Source organism: Parus major, chromosome 3 (genome assembly GCF_001522545.3).
Source record: "Parus major isolate Abel chromosome 3, Parus_major1.1, whole genome shotgun sequence".
Lineage (NCBI taxonomy): Eukaryota > Metazoa > Chordata > Aves > Passeriformes > Paridae > Parus > Parus major.
In genome coordinates this window covers 22,274,801-22,300,260 of record NC_031770.1, presented here as the reverse complement: position 1 = coordinate 22,300,260, position 25,460 = coordinate 22,274,801, and the positions used below count along the sequence as shown (strand labels likewise).

At 38.5% G+C, this 25,460-nt stretch overlaps 1 protein-coding gene across 3 annotated transcripts in view; it reads left to right on the top strand.

Annotated features, from left to right (window-relative positions):
* HHAT (hedgehog acyltransferase) overlaps positions 1 to 25,460 on the top strand; it is a 152,010-nt gene that overhangs the window by 28,345 nt on the left and 98,205 nt on the right. For all 3 annotated transcript variants that reach the window (XR_001520425.3, XM_015621746.3, XM_033513307.1), the window contains one exon: positions 4,504 to 4,539. Coding sequence is in view for 2 of the 3 variants with exons in the window: in XM_015621746.3 (XP_015477232.1) it covers positions 4,504 to 4,539 (36 nt within the window). In the remaining variant the exon portion in view is untranslated. The remainder of the gene's footprint in view (positions 1 to 4,503; positions 4,540 to 25,460) is intronic.

Sequence of the window (25,460 nt, the reverse complement as noted above, 5' to 3'; positions counted from 1 at the left end):
AAGTCCTGTCCTGCTTACAGAAATTATACTGTTCCTTACTGCATTCAGAACTGTTTATGTTCAGTGGTAACATGACTGTTTTAAGGAGTCTGGGATATTTCTGTCTACAATACAATGCAGTCTCTGGGTACACAGTGTCACATTAGCCTGTCTCCATCTGTGTTACTAATTTTTTTAAATTTTTTTTTTTTTTTTACAAATGGGCAATTATCTATGTAGGCCTACTCCCTTGAAGGTAGGGCACAAAGTAAGAACCTGGCTACTATCTGATTTTGAGTGCTGATGTACTGACTACTTGTAGTGAACATCTTTCTGAGGACCATGGTTAGCCAAATTCTTCCCAGATTATGCTGCAAACTGCATGATTTACTGTACTTTTTTTTCAGGAACAGTGTGTAGCCCAGCAGTCCTGGGGGGGAACTGACAGAAAATAAAGCTGTACTGGTTTATCTTCAGCACATGGCTGAAAAATATGGATGAACAAAATCAGAGTTGAGCAATTGAAATTACTGCAATTGGTTTCATAAAATATGGCTCTAGTAGTTGGCTTAACTTTAAGTTGATTTTTGTAACTTGATCGAGTATAAAAGCTACATACTAGAGGCTCATACAATTCCTCGTTTGAGGAACCAGCATTTAGACTTCAGTTAAAGGAAGGCGCAGCTTTCTGGAAAGTGGGATTATAAACAATCCACTGGATACTATGTGCTTAAAATTTTGAAATTTTTTCTCCATCATCTTTGTTCTGAATAAAAACTTGAAGGCAGGTTGTTGCATAAGGCATTTATCTTTCAGACAAGAAACTGCTAGTCTTAAATAATTTTGAAACCTCTGCCTGCAATCATCCCTCTTTCCCCAGCAGGTACACTTTCACAGAGTGTATATTTTGGAAAAGGTCTTTGTTGGTTTAGTGTGTGTTTATTATTGGTCACCAGTCTGTAGTTGATGTACTGGGAAAAGGCAAGTTTGGTTATGAAGGATTGTATACGTAATGTTTCATTGAGTTGTATCAAACTAGAGCTTCCATGCTTAAGAGAAACATGAAAGTTGTGTAGGAACTGTGATCCAAAACTGCCCTTCAGAGGAGCAGAACTAGAGATGCTTTTATAAAGAAAATAGCTGTCAAATTGTCTGTACTGTCTATAATGGTGATGAAATTGATGTTCAGTACATCTCCCCTTTATTGTTCCTTTGGCTAGTTAAGATTTTGCTTTGTTCTAAGACCATTGCTATTTTGATAAACTAGATTTTACTTATTTCTCCAAAATTTGAAATACCATATAGCTATTGACATTTGAGCAGTATAGAGAATTTAACTGGCAAATAATTTTTTACTCATATTGCTGAGGATATCCTTTCTCTTGTTATTTTAGATTTTAATTAAAATGTTTATTTTGAAAAATTATGCTCATTTTAGGATTTTTGAAACTTACATAACTGAGGCATTCCTGGAACTTGTGTAACTGAGGCACCCTAAACTGTAAAATCTATGAGCTAAATCCTGTATTTTTCAGGGAACTTCAGGACTTAACAAGCTGTGTGAAATTGGTTATGAACTTTGTTGTGGTATCAAGTAAATATGGGGGTATTTTATAGGCAGTAGATAAACCTTTTCAGTGTGCATATGGCAGGTCTCATTCTGTGCTGATTGTGGGGAGCACTGCCATGCCTGATGGGTGGAGTCCTCTGTTGAAGGGCTCACTATGAAATTTTTAATGCAGATACATTGTGATTATTTGTTCTCTTTTTTCTTTTAATGAAGTTGCTTATTTCACCCCAAGTTTCTGCCTTAAAGCTGCTGTACAAATCCTCTTTTACCCCTTTTTAACATTTCTGTCTGAGAATGGAGGGATTAATTGCATCTGCTAGATGTTTCCATTCCTGCTTCACTGTATTTTCACTTGTCACCTTAACTTCAGTATGTGTTTAACAATTTTTAAAAATTTTCTTCAGCAAGAATAGTCAAAAGTGTCTGTGGCAGTGTTTTGTCCAAACCAGTCTCCCACAATGCTTTCTTTCAGTGATTGTGCTTTGCACAGTATTTCTATTTATTATCCCAGGTGTATGCAGATAATATCCATAGCCTTAAGTAATGCAGCTATTTCTCCCATTTACAATTTGAACTTGTCCAGCCTTGATATTCTTGCTTTTGGAACTAATCAATGATACTGTCTCAAGGTGTCTTTAACATCTAGCTGCACACTCAGATGATTCTATATAATGTCAAAATTCTGTTGGTCACAGTGTAGTTATATCTTAAAGGACTGTTTTCACTGTTTAGAATTCAGGATCTTGGGTAGACTGTTGAAATGTATCAGTACAAAATCAAATTTAGGAATAATGGGCCCTGTCTATGTATGCTGAATTATATCTAGTGAGGCTCTGATAATTATCCCTTCTTGTAATTTATTCTAATAAATTGGTTCTATGCATGTTTATTTCTAATACTTATTAAAAATATTTCCACAAAATATCCAATAGCTAAAGCTCCTATGAAATAAACTTAACAAAACTTTTCTAATAGCAAATGTTTTAGATGTATGTTTTATATAAATATAGATGCTTTTAAAATAATGTTTTGGAAAGAGTGAAAAATGAGGTGAAAATAACATGTCATGGCATTTGCATCAAACTATCTTGTTTTCCTCCCCGTCTGAACCCACTCTGCCTCAGCTTTGTCCACCCCAATCTTCTTCAGCTCTGATATCTCAAGTTATCAGGACCATTCACTTTTAATCCTTTTGGTAAGCTAAGTCCTTTGGCTCTTGGTTCAGTGTCAAAAGCAGTGATATTTTTATGTTCCACATCCCTGTACACAAGAGGCTCATTGTGTGTGTCCCATCAGAGACTGTAGCAGATTTGGTGATTGCCATGGAGAGCAGCTGGGAGAACTTGAAAAGATCAGCCTGGCTGAAGATGTGCAAGGTGGCTGCTTTGCATATAGCTCTCTCCTGAAACCACGCAGGTTTCTTTTTCTCCTTGTCCCAGCACAAACATTCTGAGTGTTTGGTCCTAGGAATAAAAAGTTTTCAGAGCTAAAAATACAGACTGTGTTCAGCTCCAACACAGAAAAGTGTCTGTACAACACAGAACAGTTTAGTGAAGAGAGGAAACCAAAATACAGTACGTATCCAGGCAGGAGAAACACAGAAAGATAACTGGATGCTCTTAATGCAGTTTAATTGCACAGTTAATATAAGAATAATGTAAGAGGTGGAATCATTTCAGGAAAGGGTTGTGAAAAATACAGATTGAATGATCACCATGTACATGTTTCTGGCAGGATGTTTCTCTGTTGCAAGGTAGCTTTTCAGTGAGAAATTCGTTACTTACCTCTCTACCCTGCTGAACAAGTGGACTTTCTTTCCCTGTTAACTCCTAGAATTTCTGCAGCTCATTATCTGTCTGATATGAGGATGCCATTAGCAATCTGATGATTTCTCTTGCTCTTTCAGTTAGAAGGCAGCACACAGGAAGCGGTACTATTCAAATAAAACTGTTGTATTCAAAATGACCAATTAGTTTGTTTGGAACAGAATGCTTAAGAGCTTAGTATATGCCAAAATGTTTTCTGTGTATGTGAAATATAAGCCCATCCCAGAGCAAGTCCAGTACTGGGAATAAGACACTTGCATTTTCCACCTGTGCTATTATGCACACAGCTAATCTCAGGTTATATGGACAGTCCCATATGGCTGGCACATACTTCAAGTATTAGGTAAATGTCTCAAATCAGCAGATAGTTCCCTGTAGTGTCAAGGACTTGCTAGTACATTGTTCATGTGCTTGATTCTCCTGAGTTATCTTAAGAATGGAGGAACCAGAAAAGGGGAAGAAATGCTGACAGCTACTGTCAATGTATGTTGTTAGGGCTGAAGATTTCAGACATGGTTCTTGTAATTTAATGTGATCTAACTTGTACTTACTGTCAGAAGTCCTCAAAATTAATTTCCTTACTGATGTGAGTGGAGCACTTGCAAGGGTCTGCTTCTTGAAAATTCTATATTTGAAGGAGACATAAGGGGTTTTTTGATGAATCTTTATCATGAAGAGAATTCACAGCAGTCCCTTGCCTTTTAGTGCAGTACAGAGCAGAAAAGGGGAAAGAGATTCCACAGCAGTTTTGCACAGAGGATCTACTTGCATATGATGGAAAATGTGCTGGTGACCGGGATGTTTACATTATTTCCAGTAACAATATATACACATTTTATGCTTTGTTTGTGTTACAATACTCTGAATGTTAATACTTTATTGAATAAGTATTCCAACAAGAGATTTGTGAGCTCTATAGCATGCACCTAAATCTTTTCATTATGACCAGCTTAAATTTCATGTCATCACAGAAAGGAAATTGTGTGTTACACTTTTGCTCTTTGCTTTGTCAATTTAGTAACTTTATATTTGGTATTTTTGTTTTGAAACAAAAAAGTGTTTGTGCAATACTCAACAGAGTGGTATTTTTTAATAATTAAAATTTAGTGGATTTTTTTTTTCTTACAGAAGTTTTGACGTTGGGCTGCATCGCTTTCTGGTCAGGTAAGCTAATACTTACTTTGAACTGCACTCCCATACTGCTGTGGTTTAACCTCAGCTGGTAGCGAGGCCCCATGCATGCTCACTCCCTGCAGTGGGATGGGGGAGAATTGGAAGCAAAAAACTGAGGAGTTGTGGGATGACATAACAATTTAATAGGGGGAATAAGAGCCAAGCCACACACAAAGCAAAATGAGGAATTCATTCACTCCCTGTGTAATGGTGACTTGGGAAGACAAACGTCATGACTCGGAACATCCCCCTGCTGCTTCCTTCTTTCCTGAGCTTGATACGCCAAGTGCGACACCATATGGCGTGGGATATCTCTTGGAGTCCTGTCTTGTGTCCCCTCCCTCTCCTCCCCTTGTGCACACCCCCAGTCTACTTCTCAGTGGTGTGAGGAGAAAAACAGGCCTTGACTGTGTGTAAGTGCTGCTCTGCAGGAACAAAAGCATCCCTGTTTTCAGCACAAGTCCAAAGCACAGCCCCTTACTAGCTGCTGTGAAGGAAAGAGACCCTATCCCAGCAAAAACCAAGAAACATGTTAAAAAGCATTTCTGTTATAAGTAGAAATCATCACATGAATTCAGTCTTGCTTTATACTTTCTATGTTAAGTTCTTATTTTGTCTTCTGTTGATTTTTTAGTTTGAAAAAGTTTAACTATTTGTCTTGGCTATCTACCCAATGTTACTCTCTAATGAACTTCTTCAGGAAAACTTGACTCAGGACATTCCAGTGGCTGTGAAAATCTTAATTTTTTTTGTACTGAAGAAAAACTTTTAAAAACTCTTTTCCACTGGTAACTCTAGTACCTTCATACCTTGTAAAAAGGGCTTGAATTTTATAGAAAATTTGGAACATGGAGGGGAGTCTTCTATTCTCAATAGAAAAACCAATTTATTCAACACATGCAATGGACTATCATCTGAAGATGAATAAGGAAAGTGGGATCATTGTTTGGGTGCTTTGGTTGATGATATTTAGGGGGATGAAGCAATTAAAGCAGGGCACTTCAACAAGAAAAGGCAGGCTAATGCATTTGAATTCTAGAGTGAGAAACTGTTTTTGCTGTCTCAAGTTTCTTTGTGTTGGCAAAGTCATGAAAGTTCACCAATAATATGTTCGCCTTCATTTTTAATAAAATACTTATTACCATCTACTGTTCTTTACAAAGAAGTGTAGTGTGTATTTTGATGAATTTTTTGTGGTCTTTGGGCACTTAGAGATTTAATTCTATCAGTTATTTCATCCACTGAAATGTCTATCAGTGAAGAACTCTACCTTGGAAGAATGAATCCAGTATGTATGAACCAGAGTATGCTGTTTGGGTCTTACCATAAGGATTAGGTGGTGTCAGCCTTTCCTTGTGTTGACTTTGCCGCCGAACTCTTTATTTTAGGCTACTTTGTCATATTTCCTGGATAAAGACTGTCTTAAGCCTTCACACACGAGTCCTTGTGGCTTTAATGCAGTGACTTTTGGCACCAGATATGAGATCATACAAGCCTAGGTCACAAGGAAAATTTGGTATGTTATAAGGTTGCACAGGCCAACCCACTCTCATAAACTTTGAGCTGTAGGCTCTATAAGCTGTAGGGCTGTTTTTCTATTTCTACTTTCTGTGTAACATTACAATGTTTGATGGATAGCTCCCTACATTAAAGGCATAGTGTCAATATTACTGAATGTACTTGTCTTTTAGACTTCTTAGACAACTGAATATATAAGTTCTGGTATCAGTTCCACAAAATCAGTTACATCTATGTTTTGACAAGCAGATTCTGTTTGTAAATAATTGTATAAGAAATTGAAATCATCACATTGAGATACGGTTTTAAAGATGCTACTTTATAGAAGAAATACAGTGTCCAAGAAGGTCTTCTGGGAATGGGTGCAATTACTTTAACCAAGAGTAGAATCATGGTAAGCATTGATGTACTAAGTTTGAGCCCCTGCTAATGCTTCTGCCATAAAATACTTTCATTTGCTTCACACAAGAAATGTAATAAGATATTATTCTCTCATACATACAGCTTTACATCCTAAGGGGATGCAGTATTGAAGTTGTATGTTTGTGTGATCCTGGACTGCAAATAGCCATGGGATTGGCATGAGTTGAATGTCATCTTTGACAAATGTATGAGTTTTTCAAAGCCAGCTGTGTCCTGTGTAGTTTGTCTTCTAGCCTTAGCTTGGACATTTTCAGCCTGTTACCTACCTCCGTTATCTACATCATCTACTTTCTCTGTAACTGTGCTGCTAAGGAGGAAGTAATTTTCTCTTCTGTTGTACCAGAATGAGTTTTGCTTGGTGTTTCCTTAACTAAAAAAAAAAAAAAAAATCCTTTTAGTAGGTGACTTTGGAGTAGGAAACAGACTTGGTGTTAATATCTTCTGTTGGTCTGCCTTGTGAATTTTAGTAGGTTATTGACATTTTTTGCCTAGACAGTCTCTGCTCCCGAGAACGTGCACTTTCTCTCCTCTGTTCATAAAGTATCTGTCATACATGTTATACTCTCCTCTTCACAATTTCATTTCTGTGTGAAATAAAACAGTAGGAAAGAAAAAAACCTCAACCCAAACAAACCTGAGTTGCATGAAACATTGAAAGTCTATGAGGTGGGATTTGAAATGCAAAATAAATTATATTGTTTTAAGTATAATGACTTGACCCAGCCTTGGAACAGTGTGGCACTTGCAAATACAAAGTGTGGGGCCAACAAAACTAAAAATAGTCTCTGCTAAAAGGACAATCTGCCTAATTAAATGCTAATTTAAGGAACCAGGACTGTATGTACTAGCTTGGTATACACAGTCAGTGGCTTCCCCAAGTGAAGCATGGCACAAAGTATTTTTGTAATTACAATTACACAGGTTTTTTTCTGTGTTCTTAGTAAAAAACTATTAGAAAATAATTTCTGTTGACCTATCTGTCTTAAAAATGGTATCAGAAGCACAATTCAAGATAGCTTGAGAAAATTTAAAAGTCTTGTATTTTCAAATGTACTATGGATAGGTACATATTATATTGTGATGGCTAATAATGTGTTATTTACTGACTTGGACTGAACTGGACTCTGCAACTAGATTTTTATTTACTGCTTGCAGGCTAAAATCAAGTGATGTCATGGAACGTATATTTATGAAAGTAAAGTGAAATTGAGTATGTGAGAATCTGGGTTTTGAACATTTGTTAGGTATACCATTATATTTGAGGCAGGGGTTCTGGAAACTCACCGGGGAAGGATTAGTACTTTTGTGATGAAAACTGGGGTTTGGTAGTAGTAATGGAAAATATACTACTATACTTGGAAGGTTATTTTCCCAGTGTTTTCACACAATATGAAAGAACCTATTTGTTAATACTTTAGGATTACCAAAATTATTAATCATGTATTTAAATCACATAAGTACTATACAAATGTAGTAATATTTTTCCAATGTGACTGCAGGAAAAACAACCCTCCTAAATCAGAGCATTCTCAGAATGGAGAATAGATAGGTGTTAAGAGTTAAAAAATATGTAGAAACAGCAGTTTCAATGAGAAGGAGTAAGAGAGGCTGTGCCTGTTGCTCTTTGCTCACTGAAGCTATTTTATCTAGGCATTTCATCCAGTGCTGAGAACAGGGCATTGGATGAAATAAAATTGTGAACTTGTGGGAATATTTACAGTCCTGATGCCAAACAGTGCTTCCTTTAGGACAGCACTGATGAGGACAGTGGGGAAGAATGACAGTTCCTGCAGGCATGATTCTTTTGAAAAATCTCTATGCTTTCAGCTCTGCTGTGCCTTTGAAAAAGTGTGAATCATACTCATTTCAGTACAGATCTGGCTTTGAAGAGAGCTGCAGGACCATGCACCCCCAGTGTCTCTGAAAGGCATCCATCTGTTAGCAGTGCTCTCAGCTCACCCCATGGTTTGCAATTACTTCAGCTTGTTTAGAGTTGCAGGTTGTTTGGGTTAGCTTAGTCCAGGATGCAAAGGTACTCTGAATACAAAACTTGGAAATCACCCACTTTAATAATTTTCTCAGGTAAAGCATGGCACAGAGGATCAAAATCTACTGTATGGTAAGCTCTACTGATTTTTAGTTAGGAAGAAGACATCTCTGTGTAAGGTCAGAATGATGCCATGGTAAAAGGGGGGATTATGGTTCTAACTAAGGTATGAATGTGAAAGAAGAAATGGAAAAATCTCTTCGTCTTCTGACTCAACTCCTGTATTAGTTTGCTGTGGAATCCCATGGGATCCCACATCTTCAAGCTGTCCCAAGCCAAATAAATCTATGTTCCTGCTTTAAAAGGAAGATCTTTTTATCACTCTATTGAAAAACCCCACAAAAACAAATGACAAAAAAACCCCAGAATTTCTTCAATAACAACTCCCAGACTTCAGAGCTTCCCCTTTCTCTTTAATGCATACAAGTCTTGGAAAGTCAAGATATGCTGCAGCAGTTTGCTAACTCCATTGCTAGATAAGCTCAGTGATAATTCTTGGCTCCAACAGCTGGACACAGATTCTGTGTGAGGTTCAGTGTAACACATGGCCCTCTCTTGGGAACCAAATACCACTGCTCATGCTATTCTGTCTCTGCTGCTCTTTTGAATGTAGCTGCCCCTAAAATACCATTGATTATTTAATGTGTTGTAGCTGGGATAGACAGCACAGTATTAATGAAATTCCCCTTTTCTCCAGCAGTATGGATAAAGGTATGTGGATAGATATCTCTGCCTTTGAAAGTACTAGCTATCCCAAGGATGCATTCTTTTTTCTTTGTTTTGTCAAGAAATGTGACTTTTTGTTTCACTCTGTGTCCTGGATACGTAGTGAGCCTTAAAGCGTCCACAGCAGTCATAGAACCAAATAGTTTTTGTTCTTAAGGGGCCATTAAGGATTGTGTAGCCCATCCTACCCTGGAATGAGAAGGTACAACTTCAACTAGGTCAGGTTGCTCAGGGCCCTGTCCTTGACCTCAAATATTTCCAGGCATGAGGCATCTACTGCCTCTCTGGGTGACTTGTTCCAGTGTTTCATCACCCTCATTGTAATAATAAATTTCTTCTGTCTGTTTGAATCTACCCTCTTCTAGCTGTTATCCCTTGCCCAACTGCAGTAGTCTCTATTCAACAATCTGTACCCATCTTTTTTATACACCTCCTTTATATCTTGAAGGGTTGCAGTAAGGTCTCTTTAGAGCCTTCTCTAAGCTGAACAGTCCCAATTCTCACCACAGTGTGTGCCCAAGCTGTGTTCTGAAGCAAACCACAGTGTTTTCCCAAGAAGAAAAATCTGTGTATTGTTCTGGGGGTCCTTTGCACCAACAGGCCACTTGTTTCTGGTAGGTGGTGTGGATACAAGTGCATCAACTTTGTCTTCCTGTGCTGTCACCTCATAGTTCCTTAGTAGTTTTTACCCTTGGAACTTCTTTTTACAGACATCTCATTTCTTCTGACATTTTAGTCAGCCTTTTCCCATAAAATGTTGCCACAGTGCTGTATTTGCCTTCCTTCAGACACCTTGAGGAAAACATGGTAACCTACAGAACAGTTTCTGCATTGTATGGATTTGGCTGGTCTCCAAATAAGGTTAATCCTAACTGGTATTGCCAAAGCTTTGTACTGCTTACCCTGAAAGTCCTGGAATGGCTGGTTGGAGCAGATCTATTTGACTTTTATGTGTACCTGTGTCAATGGGAGACCTGCTGAATAAAAAAATACTCTTTTCTTTAATATAACCTGTGGTATGTCTAGTTCAATTTTATGTATCTAATTTTTCTCACTTGGATTAGTGCTTGCACAATGTTATTGAGTAAGCAGAAATGTCTGGATGAAGGAAAACAATTTATATCTCTGTAATCATCAAACTAATGTAGACAGTAAAAACTGCCAATGATGCAAGTGATGCATTGCATCATTCCACTTAAATCTACTGATAGGCTTCCTGAGGAAGGATCCAGTGATGCTCGTTATTTGTCGTATGCAGGTAGGACCACTGGGTGTAGAACATGTGGAACAGCTGTACTTGAATTCTCTTTTGGGTAATTTCTGCCTCCAATTCCTAGTGTTTAAGCAAAGCAAGGAGACTTGCAGGGTATGAGACTCTAGAAAGTATTCACTAGTCTTGAATTCCTGGGATCTTTGTATTCCTCTGGAACATTTCAGATAAAGCTAGTGGAGTTAGCAGAAGCAGTATTTTCAGTCAAGAGTGCCTGGCTGTGATACAGGGTTTTGGAGCAGACTAACACAGAAATGGGCAGTTTCCAGGTTGTGCTACAAAAACATCCCTTTGGAAAAGAAAGCCCACTGAAATAATGCCTCCTTAGCCAAGAAGCTAAGAGGAACAAAAGATGATTCTTCCCATGTTTGGGAATATTCTGATGTAGATGTGGTGTGATGTGCTGGAGATAGCTTTTGTAGGGACTTGAAATTTTGTGTTTGTTAGCATATATTAAACCTAAATACATATTCTTGTTGGTAATAAACACAATTGTAACAATCAGTAGATGTGATTGAATTGGCTTTATGTCTAATTTATGTGTCATTTTAAGGTTAAAGCATTCATTTCATTGCTGTGAAGAGGTATTGGTATTAGCTTAGGGAATTCTTTCTTTCAATATGGGGATTTGGTTTCCTGCAAAAATAATTTTAAAATTTCAAAACAGAAGAGAATAGCAGCTAATCCATCCATGGAGGTCTCTGCATGCTGCATTGCAGACTCCTGTGAGCTCTGCTCTTCCAGATGCACTGGAAGTTTTGCAATGTTTGCTGTTGTTTATAATTTTTGAATGGGTCAGCACTGGTCTAAATATGTTCCTGTTGAAAGCAATGATAAGAGTGAAGTGATATTAATAAAAAAAAACCCACCCAAAAACTTCAGTAAAACCCAACAAGCTGGATAGTGCTTGGAATCTTCTAAAATGTTCCAGTTTCAAGACCAACATGGCCACTTCTGAATGTCTATAATTAAACTCCTGTGGATTGAATTGGGAGGCTCTGACCATTCTCCTCTGTGTATGTTGAGTACAAGTGTGAACTGTACAAGTGACCATGACATGTAAAATCAGTTGAGGTGTCTTAGAGTGGGACAGTGTCCAAGATACCTTGTTTGTTTTAAAACAAGCCAACCTTAAAAACTTGATGGAACAATAATAAAGACTGGGTGCTAAATTGCTTCAGAGGAATTGCAGTCTCTTAAACACCTTCTCAGAAAAAAACCTTTTATTTGTTTAAAACAGCAAACAATCTGTTGTTACATAATGAATTAGCATCAAGCATGTTGCAAAAATAAGGCTGGGGTTTGTATAAACAAAACTGAATCTTTATGTAAATGTTATGTAAATGTGACATTTAACTTAAACTGTTGAAGTGAGGATGTTGGGATTAACAATGTACAGATCTCATCATGTTTATGTGTTGCAACTGTGAATTAAAACGGTTTGTTATTTTTGTTGCAGGGTGTTTGAGTTACTATCTATGAGTAAGAAATACACTGTGAAACATGAAGTATTCAAAGAATCACTTCATGCTACTTTTAAATAATATTTTGGAATATTTTAACAGAGCTGCAAAGTTGCATTTCTTCAGGGTATTGGAAGAAAGTGTGTGCCCAGCAGTCTTAAACCACCTGTGATTTTAAGGATTCTGAATTTATTCTTTGTGTAGCCCAGCAAGTTAAGTCACAGGAACCTTTTGTCCCTCAGTGCCAGAATTTGGCTGGAGTTTACATGTGATTTCAGTCTTGGGGACTCTTTTATACATGAAGCAATCAGTATTTCAGAGTCACAAAAGTGAATATATAAAAAAATCTTCATTATGAAAGCAATATTTTTGTGTATTCTATCAACTTCCACAAAGCACTTCTAGTTAAAGTCAAGCATGTGTAAATTTTCATATGACCTGGAGCACAAGTTAACAGAAATCTGCTTAACTTTGTTTGCTTTTTGGTTAATTCTTTGGTCTTTTAGCCTTTTAACGTTTTGGTTTTTTTTCTTCTTCTTGTGGTCCATATTTGTACTTTAGCATGCTAAGAGACATGATTACAGCTTCTAAATAGGAGGATGGGCCTGGTATAAACTTCAGTCTCAAAGTTGTTCTATGTTTTAGATGTGTTGCAGAAACCCACATGCTCTTCAAAGTGGAATTGTTAAGATGTAGACCAGAGACAGAAAAATATAGGATGAGAAGAGTACTCTCTTCTAGTCCAGCTTCTGGTAAATTAGTTGTATGCAGCTCAGTAAATGGCATAGCAGCCAGCACACGCCTCAGACTCTGAATCTTTGTCGCCGGCCCTGCTGCTGCTCTGAACCTGCTGTCATCCCCCCGCCGGGAAAGGACCGTGTGACAAACCTCCCGCCCTGTGTTCCCTGCGGCGTGCGGGAGAACATAAATCCCTCAGTGCCGATGGTTTCCCCTTTGTGCCTGGCGGCCGATGGGGTGCCGGCGGAGGGCTCGGAGCGGCGGTCCCGGGCAGGAGCGGCTCCGGTGCCGCCGGGGGGCGCTCCTGGCCCGCCCGCTGGCCCGGGGCCCTGCGGGAGCGGCTGCCCGCCACAGCCCCGGGCTGCGCAGCGCGTCCCGCTGCCCTCGCTCCGCTGCTGCCGGCTGCGCCTGCGAGGGGATCGCACTCCGCTGTCTCTAGAACGTCGTGGGGAATGACACGGGAGGGAGTCCAGCAGGCTGCCCGTCTGGTTTTTGGAAGATGGTCCCGTTTTAGGAAATGTGCATTCCAGAAGATGCGGTCTATTATACAATCTCTACTTTTGTGCCTTTTCTTCCTGAAAGCACCAGGTCAGACAGGAGGCAGTTCATATAATATGCAAGATTCTAGGAAGAGCTGCTCAGAATAACCTATCTGTCTTAGCACCAGAGAATAAGAATGATTCCCTTTATCTTTGTGGGCAGGGAAGCTTGCATGCCTTTCTCTTCCTTGGCTACTTTATTGTATGGAGTGTTATGGAGACTGAAGTGTTCTGAATCCTTTCATGAAGATCATGGCTCTTTGTCACATCTTTGTGCACAGGGTCAGCTTACTTCACCTTGCCAGGGTCTAGGAGTAGATTTGAGGTGGTTGTGATACAGCATGTCAAAGCAATAACCCCTTAAATTTAATCCAAAGTTGTAAACTACAAAGGTTTTTCATGTCACGATATCTGGATAGAACATCAGATGCATTATTGAAGTAGAGAGAGAGAGAGAGAGAACATCCTTCTTTTATGGCCATGCAGCAGTGTCTGGCAGTTTCAATCAGACTGATATCCTGGTAAACCACGTGGTTGTTAGTATACAGTCTGCTTTCAGTCCTTATCTCCAGTATTTGGTTCTGAGTTCTCTGTATAGTACAGGAGGGTTTATAGAGTTAAGGCAGTGTATGTGTTGAAGCATCTAACTTAGAGTAAGGTGCAAAGAGAGAACATGGGAAACAAAACAAAAGGAGAGGAAAGAACAAAGCAGGAGGTTTGATAACTCATACATAGTTACCCCTAGATCAGGTAGTTTCAGAATCTGTGTGGAGGTGAAAATACTTTGAGGCATGTGAGTGGAAGCATCAGACCTTGGTACCAATGTATCTGTCTGAAGCAGTGTTGATTTCAGTAGTGAAGGTGAAGCACAGCACTTGACTCAGTTATTTCTACCACTGATGGTAATATTGGTGTGTTTAGAGCTGTAAGCAGGAGAAGAGTAAAGTACACTGTTTAAAAGTGCTGCCTGTGTGGGATGGGAGGCGTTTTAGTGATTGTCATGCTGAATAAGATACCGTATTGAAAGTCATATTCTCTCTGGATTGATGCCTAAGTGTTGTATGGAATTGCTGAGTGCAACTTACAGGCCACCAGTGACCACAAGGCTCTGGAATCCATCTGCAGAGGTGAATGCTGTTCTGTCTGACCAGTGGTATTGTGATGGGAGGTGTAATCCCAGCTTCACTGTGGACTGGGAGTTTAGTGAGATCCAAATTTCACCCTGAAGAGGTCTGTGTTTTTTCTTTTCATAGATGAAGCAGGATAATGGTCATCCTTTGTAAAGTACTTTGATATCTATGGATTAAGAATGCTATATAAGAGCTCAGTGATGTTTAGTATAAGCACTTTATGTAACATCAAGGACAGATGATAAAACGGGACAGGAAGTAACTATTGGATTTAGTCTTGTCCTATCGCAGATATGAATTTAGAGCCAAAAAAGGAAATAAAGTGATTTCAGTCCATGTGTGCTCTTAATTGCATATATTTAGGTGGGTTATACATGTAGATAGGAAAACTGTAGTAAAAAGTGATCTTTTAAGCAGCTCAGGTAAAATAAAGAAAGCATGCATAAAATATGCAAGTTATCATCTTTACAAATATGTGTTGTTTATGGTGTGCTGGTGTTTATTGTGGGAAGAATTCCTTTCCTAGTTCCTAAAAAAATTAGGCTTTATGAGTCAAAATTTTATGCAGACTTCCATCTTAGAGGTGACAAATAGATAATTGCATAGATTTCATGCTTTTGAAGGAATGAGGGGTCAAAAGCTTCAGGCTTCTATTTATCTTACTGTCTGAAATAAGTGAGTAAAATAACATGCTGTAGGCTTCCTATTCTATCCCCAAGACATAATTGCAGTAGTTCCATGCAGTGCTGAAGAACGAGCTAAAGTCATGGCAACCAAAGGATAATTCCTACTGTCAGCTGTCATACAGTTTTTGCTTCCTTTGTCCTGGAGAAGATTTATCACTTTCTTGCAAGCAACATAGCTGCATACTTGAAAAGTTGATTCCACTTTGCAACAAGCCTCTGCAGCTCTGTTCTGTGTGAACAGCAAAATGCCATTTGATCACCTGAGTTCTGTGATGTAACCCCAGACTTGAAAAAACCCAATAAAATAAAGAAGACTTCTGCCTTGACTGCTGTAAAGAGAATCAGGATGTATAAGTAATAAGAACTGCTCTACAATTTTTTGTGAATACTAATGCTATGTAACGAACATTATCTCCTGTAGCTGTAGGGATAACAGTATTCCATGTGCCTAGTGCTTTCAGAGACAGTTGTGGTAGATTTAGAGATTATTTAAAATGTATCTAGCATTTTGGTACAATGAATTGCTTTGCAAATCTGGATTAGACTATTGCTCTGAAAATATTAAGTATTGGACATTTACTAGTGAAACTAGTGAAGCAAACTTGTTTTAAATACTGTCTTCAATTTTTTGAGCAGTGATAAGGAACTGGCATTAGAATGTAAAGAACAGTAGTGTTTTTCTTTGAGTTACTCTTATATATGTATATGTGTGTATATATATAGATATATAAGTATAAGAAATATATGTATATATAAAAAATATATTTCCTAGATGGATGGAAATGGAGATTCAAAACAGGCTATATCTTGCTCCGGTAAACGTTCTCATTTGAATGCCCTCAGTGTGTGGTAATAACTCAAGGGCAAATATTATTCAAGAGTAACCTAAGTAGAGTTGATCCTGTCATGGAGAAGAGATTAGATGATCTCTGCATAAGTGTGTTCACAGACAGAGATTTTACAACACAAAGCAACAGTGAAATATAGAAGCTTGCATGGAGGATGGTAGACAGGCTGATAGTGTTTAAGCTACACAAATTTCTGGGACACTCTTTGGCTACAACACAGCAGGAGAAATGTTGCTTCTTACAAAAAAATGTCTGTCTCTGAATGTTGTATAAGTAGACTGTACTGTGCTGCTTGAGTCACCATCCCTGGAGGCATTTAAAAGACATGTAGTCATGTTTCTTAGGGACAAGGTTTGATAGTGGACTCAGCAGTGTTGGGGCAGTGGTTGGACTTGATTATCCTAAGAGTCTTTTACAAACTAAACAATTCAATTATGCTAATTAGCATATTTTGTTGAGATCAGTACTGTAGGACTGCTGTTACCTGTCACTCTTCAAGTGAGCTGAGCTGCTGTGTGATGGCTGTGCATATGGGACCTCAGGCCAAGTGCTGCCTCTTAACTGAATGAGGTTGGTATCTAAATACCAAGAACTCCAAAATACCTCCAGAATTTTCCACGCTGGGTTCTCCATATAGAATTTCTGAGCTTTTGGTGGCATGTTTGGAATCTTCTCAATACTAGTGGTACCACAAAGTTACTTGTCATTCTTCCCCCAGGCAAAAAGAAGCCTAGTTAAAATAAAAGTTTATAGAGGATAAAAAGGACCTGATTTAGATGACATTTTTGCTTCAAAGTGCTGTTATACAGAATTAATGTTTCATTTTCACTGATGACTTGAGATAAGAACTTCTGTTGCATTAGAAGTAAGTGATTAAAACTGCAACTGTTGAAATGGATAGAGCTGGAGAGCAGCCTCTGATGATCAGTAAATTTTAGCTGATAGCCAAGCAAGAGCTTTCACTTACATGCGAGAAAACTGCATTTTTATCATTGGTTTCAAGGCAAGGTATGATCTTCTACTGAAAATAAATTACTGATGAAATGTTAGTAAATGAACTTGGGTCAAGGGCTTTCTCTGTGCACATTCAGTAGGGGTTTGTCCTATATAATGTACTTGGTAGCACTAGCAGTGAGTAGATGTCAGTGTGTCTTAGGGCTCCGCTGGACAGGCAGCTGTTGAAACAGACATGACATATGGTGGGAACTTTCTGTAATGTAGATCTTAATAAATATTTCATTTCTTCTTGCTTATAGTGTCTTGTTTATAAACTATGTAAACAGCAAAATGGGGATGGTTAACAAAGTAACCATGGAAACCTGTTTTTATCCTCTTTCCCTCTCTCTGTGGAAACAGGTTTTGACGATATTTATGATTTCTCCCTCTCACTGTGATTTGAACTGGACTAACAAAATAACTCAGAAAAATTGTATTTTAAATTATTGGTTATCTAGTGACAACCAATAGGCAAATATTCGTATGGTCAGCGTAGAGAGGGATTTTGCATTCATTCTCACTGCAAGAATAAAGTATGTGCCTTCAAATAACTGTCTGTAACACTAGTAGCAAGCCATGGCTGGACAAAATACTCTCCGGCATTTCTAAAAAATCTTCCAATGATCTTCCAACTCATGGTTTAAACACTTAGTAGTGTTTAAGTAGCGAATTAAGTGTTTCATACTTCTTGGATGATACAGCCTATTGTCAAAATACAGGTGGCCTTTGCAGAACAACCACCTCTGAATCTATAGAACTGACAAAAAGGAATGTGAAAGGAAACAGTGTTATATACACAGAAATTATTAGGCTTCAATGTTAGAAGTACTAGAAAAAAGTAGACCCATGTAAAGGTTAATTTACATTTCTAATTAATTGCCCACAAAACAACAATTGCAAATAGATAATACATATTTTATATAATCTGAGACAATTTTAAGAAACATGTAAGTATGATAAAATTTGGTGATAATGCTTCACATTTGTATTTTAATTCTGGACTATTATTTCAAGATGTTTCTCTTTATGTTAGCACAACAGTAATTAGACTTAAACTCAGCAGGAAGGGTTAGTGCTTTTTAGTTTTTATTAAATGAACAAACTGTTTCAGTAATTTAAAAACAAATTACTTTCTTGGATTAACTTTGTTTCAGTGATTAGATACAACACAACATTTATTATCTGAATGCTTTTATTGCCACTTGTCTTACTTGGAGTTAAGAGAATAACTTCTAGTAGTCCTTCAGTGGTCTATTATTTATTACAGTACTGCTTGTTCTGGATTCAGTCTGGTTTTAAGAATAGCTATTGCCAGGTTTTCCCTCACTTTGTCTCTGCTTTTGGCAGAGTAACAATCCTGGTTCATCAGAGGTGGATACCCACCTCTGGAAGATTTTCCCTGCCTTCTCTTGTTTCAGGTTCCAGAACTAAAGGTTTGTTAATGTTTTGAACTGTCCGGTCAGAGCTTTGCATTACTCAAGAGCAAATGTTATAATGAATAATTTTGAAATTTCTTTTTAATGTTTTTGCCTTTTTATTTTGTGGTAGGTAGAGGGCATTGTCCTTTGCAGGTTTTCCACTGCCTACAGGACTTTTTATAACAGGTAGTATTTAAGCCCTGACTTCAAGTCAAGAAATTTCATAGAAATCATCAATATTTCACTTCTGTATGAAAGATCAAACTTGATAGGGACAAAGTGTTTTGTACAACAGTCAGAAATTTCTCCTGCAGACCAATCTTCTGTTATTTGTACTTTCCTGTTGATATGATATGCAAGCTCTTTCTTTTGGTTTTTGATTCTCAAAAATTAATATTGACAAGTTAGCACAGCTATAAATAAGTGAAAAGCTGTGATTGAATTGTCTCTGACTGAAGGGTCTGAAACAAGTTTTATGTGGAACACCTGAGAGCACAGGGGTTATTCCATCTGCAAAAAGAAGGCTCAGGAGAGACTTTATTGCCTTCCACAACTATCTGAAAGGAGGTGATGTGGCAAGGTGAGGGTTGGTCTCTTCCAGGCAACAAGCAACAGGAGAAGGTGAAATGGCCTCACTCAGGTTGTACTGGGGAGGCTCAAGCTGAATATTAGGAAAAATGTTCTTCACTGAAAGCTTGGCTAAGCATTGGAACAGGCTCCCCAGGGAAGTGGTTGATTTAGCATTCCTGGAAGTGTTCATAAAACAAGTGGACATGGCACTTCACAATGTGGTTTAGTTGACAAGAGTCCAACAAAAGTTGGACTTGCTGATCTTGCCAGTCTTTTCCAACCTAATGGTTGTGTGATTCACTGAATTTCTGATTGCAGTCTGTGTAGAAGATTTATGGTGTATGCCAACAAAACTGCAGATGTAACACAGTTATACAGCGATTGCTCAAAGAAGATGTGAACTTATTTATGTCACCAAGTTAAAAGATATTTTGGTGCTAGGAGGGAAGTTACCTGTATTACAAAATGTTAACCTTCATTGCTTTTTGGGCAGTGCTTAGAGAAGTGTGTGAAGTTCAGAGGCATAGAGCTCAAAAGGGAGTGTCAGAAAATGTCTAATACCATATATGCCCTTTGTCCTACTCAAAATTATTTTTTGTGCCTAACACTGCTGTTTTCAGTGTGATTTTTTTTTCCTCCTCTTGTATTGAAGTGGTAAAGACAAAACTTGGTCCACTTCAAACTAGGAGCGGTGACACAAGGTTTTATTAAGTGTATGTGCACAGAAAAAATCAATGGGGAAGACCTGAAATTATTCTCAAATTTCTTCCACCTTAACAAAAGGTTCAGAAAGCAATATTCAGGCAGAAGTGTCTCACTTCAGCTGATGGTATCTCTGAAGAGCTCAGAAGTAAATTACAAAAATAATGACAGCTGTCATTAGGATGTTTCAGCTGTGAAAGTGAATGTGTAGGAGTTACAGGCTTTTGCTAAAGCTGTAGGAGTACAGATCATTCTGGGGATCAAACTGACAAATTATTTAATCACAGAAAGCTGACGTATCTTTGTGCTGGTTATGTTCAGTGTCCTGGATGGAGCTCCATCCTGATCAGGTCATTATCATTTCACTGAATTTGTACAGACCTTCCAGAACCTGTGCAGGGTGGTCACAGTATCCTGACTCCTTTCCTGTCTCCTATAGAGACACTTGAGGGCAGAGTAGAAAACACTGTTATGACTTACTTTGTAGTTATTAAATATTTAATCATCAGTTCACAGAATTTATCACTTAATATTTTGATTCCAGGTAATAGCGATGAAATAACTTTTTCTAAAGCATAGTAACACGAATAACTGTGCATATGTGTGAGTAAATTTTAGTTCACTTCCTTAAGAATCACAGAATCATTTAGGAAAAAACTGACCCCCAAGATTATTGAGTCTGAGCTTTGACCACTCACCGCATTGTCAACTAGACCTCAGCACTAAGTGCCATGTTCAGTCATTTCTTAAAGATTTCTAGGCATGGTGACTTCACTACTGCCCTAGGCAACCTATTCCAATTCTTGACAACTCTTTCTGCAAAGAAATTCTCCATGATTTCCACCTGAACATCCCCTGAAATCACTTTATTGGACTAAAGTGATTTTTTTTTCCTCCTCATAACAAAGTTATTTACTCCTAATAACAAAGTTATTAATGCCATTATGTTGGGTCAACATTTTGTGCTTTGTTTTGTTTTGTTTTTGTCCTGGTAACATATAGCTTCAGACCCTGAAATTGTGTCTTTTCCAAGATCGTGTTTGTGTTGAGATAACAGACCTTGTTCTGTTTCTATATATTTTATAGAAAGAAAGGTTTTGTTTCTCTATGCAAAACTATGTAATTTTAGCTCCTAATGCTGCCCTCATGGACTGCCAATGCAAAAGTCTGCCCAGAGGTGCATGCAGAAGGCCCTAGTTTTATTAGAATGATTATTTAAAAATAAACCAGCAATCAAAATATCCCATTGTTTAGTCTAATAAGTCCTCTGAAACTAACAATGAACTTAGTACTTGCACCTCTTTTAATTGTGCTCTTGATGTGTGAGTTCAGTAAGGAGCTCCTTGCTCTCACATGCTGCTTTTGCTTAATTTCTTATTTGTCAGGATGGACCTTTCCTGGGCTTGGAGGAGGTGATCCCTGAATATCAACCAGCTTTCCTGGACCCCTCTTCTCTCCAGGGCTGTATCCCATGAGGTTCTTATAAACACATCTCTGAAAAGGATGGCGTCTGCTCTCCTGAAATCCGAGGTTGTGATTCTGCTTGCTGCCCTGGTCCCTCCTCTCGAGATCCTGAAGCTCATCATCACATGGCTACTGCAGCCCAGGCTGCGTCTGACTTCCCCATCTCTGACTTAGTTCTTTCTGAGTACCAGGTCCAGCAGAATATCTTTCCTTGTTGGCTCCCCATGTTGGGAAGCTGTCATTAATGCACTCCGATGCTGCATTGCCCGAGTGCTGCTGTGGGATCGGGAGGCCTGTAACAGGGACACCCATCCCCAGGCATAGCTCCATCAGCTCCAGCTGCTCTTTAACAGGGGACAAGTCCCTCTCCAAGCCTTCCCATGCTGTCCTTCCTGAGGAGCCTGTATCCATCCCTCACAGCACACCAGTCATGTAACTGCACAGAGACTTCTGGCTCCTCTTGTTTGTTCCCCACGCTGCCTGCATCAGAGCAGAGGTGTTTCAGAGAGTCACCCAAGCATGCTGAGTCCCCAGAGCAGGCTTGAGTGCTTTCACCAAAAGGCCATTCCCCATTTATTGCTGTCTTATGAACAAAATACACTGCAAATTATACAGAAATGTATAGTAGTAGTCCTGAAACAAATTACAGAAGCGTTTTAAGTCAATACTCTTTGTTGAGCATGTCTCTTTCTTTTTCCTACATTTATGATCAACATTAAGAAGATGTGGGGTTCTCTTTCTGTGTAATCAATTTAGTACTAACCCTTACAAAATTATGTTAGTGATGAAAGCTCCCGAATGACTCTGTTGAGAAGCACATTGGATGCTAAACGTGGCCTCTTTTTTTTTTTTTTTTTTTGATTAACTTAGTTGGGATTTTCAGAAATCAGTGTAATGTTTGTGGAAAGATGCTTAATCATTTCTTTAATACAAAGAAATGAAAGTGATCTCTAAAGATATTATTTATTCTTTTATATGTAATAAACTAGTCATTATCTGTCTTATTAATTTATTCTGGGTTTGATATCATTCCATCTGTGCTTTTTTGAGTTGTTGCTACTAAACAAAAAGGTATCAATTAAATATTTATATGTGAGCACCTGGCAACCAGTTGCGCGGTGTGCAGTTCTGCCGACTTTGTGAGAAATGTCAGCTCACAAAAGTTGTTAGTGACAGCCTGCAGGGAGGGAAGCACTGAAGCAGCAGTGATCTGTCTTGCAGACCTGATAGAAATGGACAATGCATGTTGTCAATCACTAGACCTAGGAAAGGAATCAGGGAATACAAAATGGGGGAACAATGAGGCAGAACAGAGGGCAGGAAGGAAATAAAATCTATTCCTACTCTACAAGCTGTCTGAGACAATTCTTTGTCTCTGTGGTGTCTTCTTCTATGTGCTTCTTCCTCTTCACTGTTTCTGTAAGCAAGGTACTAGAAAGGGAATATAGGTGCATCAACTAGTCCCATCTGACTGAAGGCAATTTATTATTTTGACATACCTGCCCCTTTGCTGATTTGAGGTAAATAAAGCAAGGAGATTTTTTCCTCCATTGCCATGGGGTTAGGAAGAAGATAAAACAGGACTGTGCATTATTTCTTGTTGCATACACAAATGACTCAGAAAACATGATCTAAAGGGGTTTGGGGCTTCCAAGAGCAAGGGACTTTGGTTCCTCTTCAGTTTACAGAAACCATAGTCTCAACATGGACAAATAGACTGAGAAATGCTGTGGTTTGCTTATAGAACCCCCTTCTAACTCATGCTGCCAAATGGTAAATCATAACACTGGGCGCTGGAGAAATTCGGGGAAGAGTGAAATGATGGGGAGTAGGAAGATGATGCGTGGATTGAGTTCTGACAGCGTGTCAGGCTGGGCTTCTTGGAGGCAGATGGCATTAAAATGTCAGAGCATTAAAATAAGCATGTCAGGAATAGGATTGGGCATGTAAGAGGTAATTATTCTACAGAAAAGTGATATTTCTATGAAACAGATTCTGAGAGGATTTAGGATGGTTGCTGCTGTAATTAGCTATGTGAAGCTTATCACCCTGTCTTTCAGCCCTGGCAGAGGACTGCCACAACCACTTTAGCTGACAGACTCGATTATTTAAATAAAGGCAAAAATGAATGGATCTTCCAATCCTACCTTTATGATCTGGTAAAGGAAAACCTTTGCCTGGAAAAGGTCTTCAGAAACCCTCTTTTCGAGTTATTCAAGAGCTACTCTGAAATAAGTTCCTACTGATGATTTAGATAAGAGTATTTTTCCTCAGCTGATGTTCATCATTTTTGCACCATTTTCTGTTAAAGCAGGACTGTCACTTGGACATGAAATGATTCACATGGATGCAGCTCTAAGTGTGGTGAAAGAAGAAGCAAAGTTTATTTGTTCTTTTAGTATTTATAGGTTTCTGACAATGACCAGGGATTGGACAGTCAGGTTACCACTTTTTCAACCACACTGGCCGTGAGAGACATTCATCAAAAGGTATATTTTTAATGGAATGTATAAACACCTATGTTTGTAGTTACTTTCTTGGGAAAGTGGCTAGAAATTATGAAAACAATATTGAAAAACCTGATTTTCAAGGCAACACAGGACCAGCTATTTCTTACGTCTTACCTAAACTGATGGCCCTACTCAGCATTGCAGTAATAGCTGTCTGTGTGTGAAGGTAAAAGTACTCTGTAATATGTTGCCTATAGATGTTCTTTTTTTCCTAGCACAACACATTGAAGTCAATGGCTTTGCATCTGAACTTAAACCAGGTTTTTGCCTGCAAGTTGTCTTCTCAAACAGGTCCAATGGAATAGTTTTGTTTAAGGAACACTTAGCTCTGGTATCCACTTTTCAGTAGTTGACTGTAAAAAAAATGTTGTTCATCTAAACTGCTGGGCTTCTATTCATCCTACATATTTTGATTGCTCTTTAGGACACCTTGTGTGTCTGCTTGCTAAATCTTTGTTTTGTGATCGAATTCCTGTATGATGAGGGCAGTGCACTGGTCTCTGACTGTCTTCTGGACAAAGAAAGGAATCTCCCTGTCCATGTATCCCAGCTACTGTGGATGCTTTGAAAGAATTGTATAGGATTCATAAGTTAATTTAGGATTTTTTCTGCAGATGAGTCTTGTGTTGCTGCATTATTTTTAGTGTGAGGATCTCAATCTATTAGTTACTGTAACACTGGTCATTTAAAACTCCCCAGTGTATCCTAAAGAAGGGAGCTATTAAGTAATTATTGCAGTAGCCCGAGTTAAACTGAGTGCTCACACCCATTGCTTTTACCATGGACTCTAAACATAACTGAGGTTGAAATTTGCATAGTCTTTCAGTTCCTTTAGAGCTTTTTGTGTTAAAATGTCTGTGAAGTCCACTACTCCTTTGGTGCCTTTTGTGGTATGATACCAAACTTTTCTAATATGGTTTGCAGTGTATGTCTAATGAATATAATTGTAAAAAATTAAATGTAATAAGTTTTGATTGTGCGGAAAAAAAAAAAGCATTGCACCATGTTTCCCTAATATGTGATAGACAATTTCAGGCAGCCAACGTTACCATCTTATTCCTCTTTGCTGTCAATATAAAAATTTGCTTTAGATTTTTCACAGGTTTTGAGGCTTTTTGTCTAAAAAATGAAAACTTCTTAGGAAAATTACTGAAACTTGTGAAAAGCAATTAGTTAGACCTGCCTTTCTCATTCTAAGTCAGATAGGTTTTTTCCTAACTTTTATAATTCCTGCCACCCCTAACTTTTGGGTTTGCACATTCAGCTCGTCTGCTTAGTGCTGTGGTGTCCTTCTCTAGCCACTGTCTTGGAGTAATTTTTGATGGCGATTATAAAATATGGCAATAGCAAGGATGACCATTAATTCCAAATAATTACAGTATCTGCTCCATTCCAAACAGCCCTACCTTGCATTTTTCCAGTCTTCTTTCTCACATCCCAAAAGTCTACCTTGTTAACCTCCATCTAGGTGGCTAGAACAGACATGGCACTGATGGACAGCATACACGGCATTGCAGTTAACCCGAAAGCACTTGTTACATCCCTTCCTTTCCATGGCATCCTATGGGAAGTGTTCCTGTACTTGGATGAGCAGTTCAAGGTTTCTCTAAAAATATTTGTGTTGAACTATGTGTACACATCAAACACACATGGGAACACTAAAAATGTAAACTTCCATGGTTCATGCAGGTAGTCTGCTGTTACTCATTGCTGTGGCTTGTTTGGGTGGGATAATGGGGGCAAGCTCTGCTCATTTTGGCAGCTGAAGGTGATGCACGTTTCCCTGCCTCCCAGGGTAAGTGTTTAGATGCAGTTACAAATTACAAACAATTGGCTTTACCCCTGGAAGGGTGACTTTGAGGAT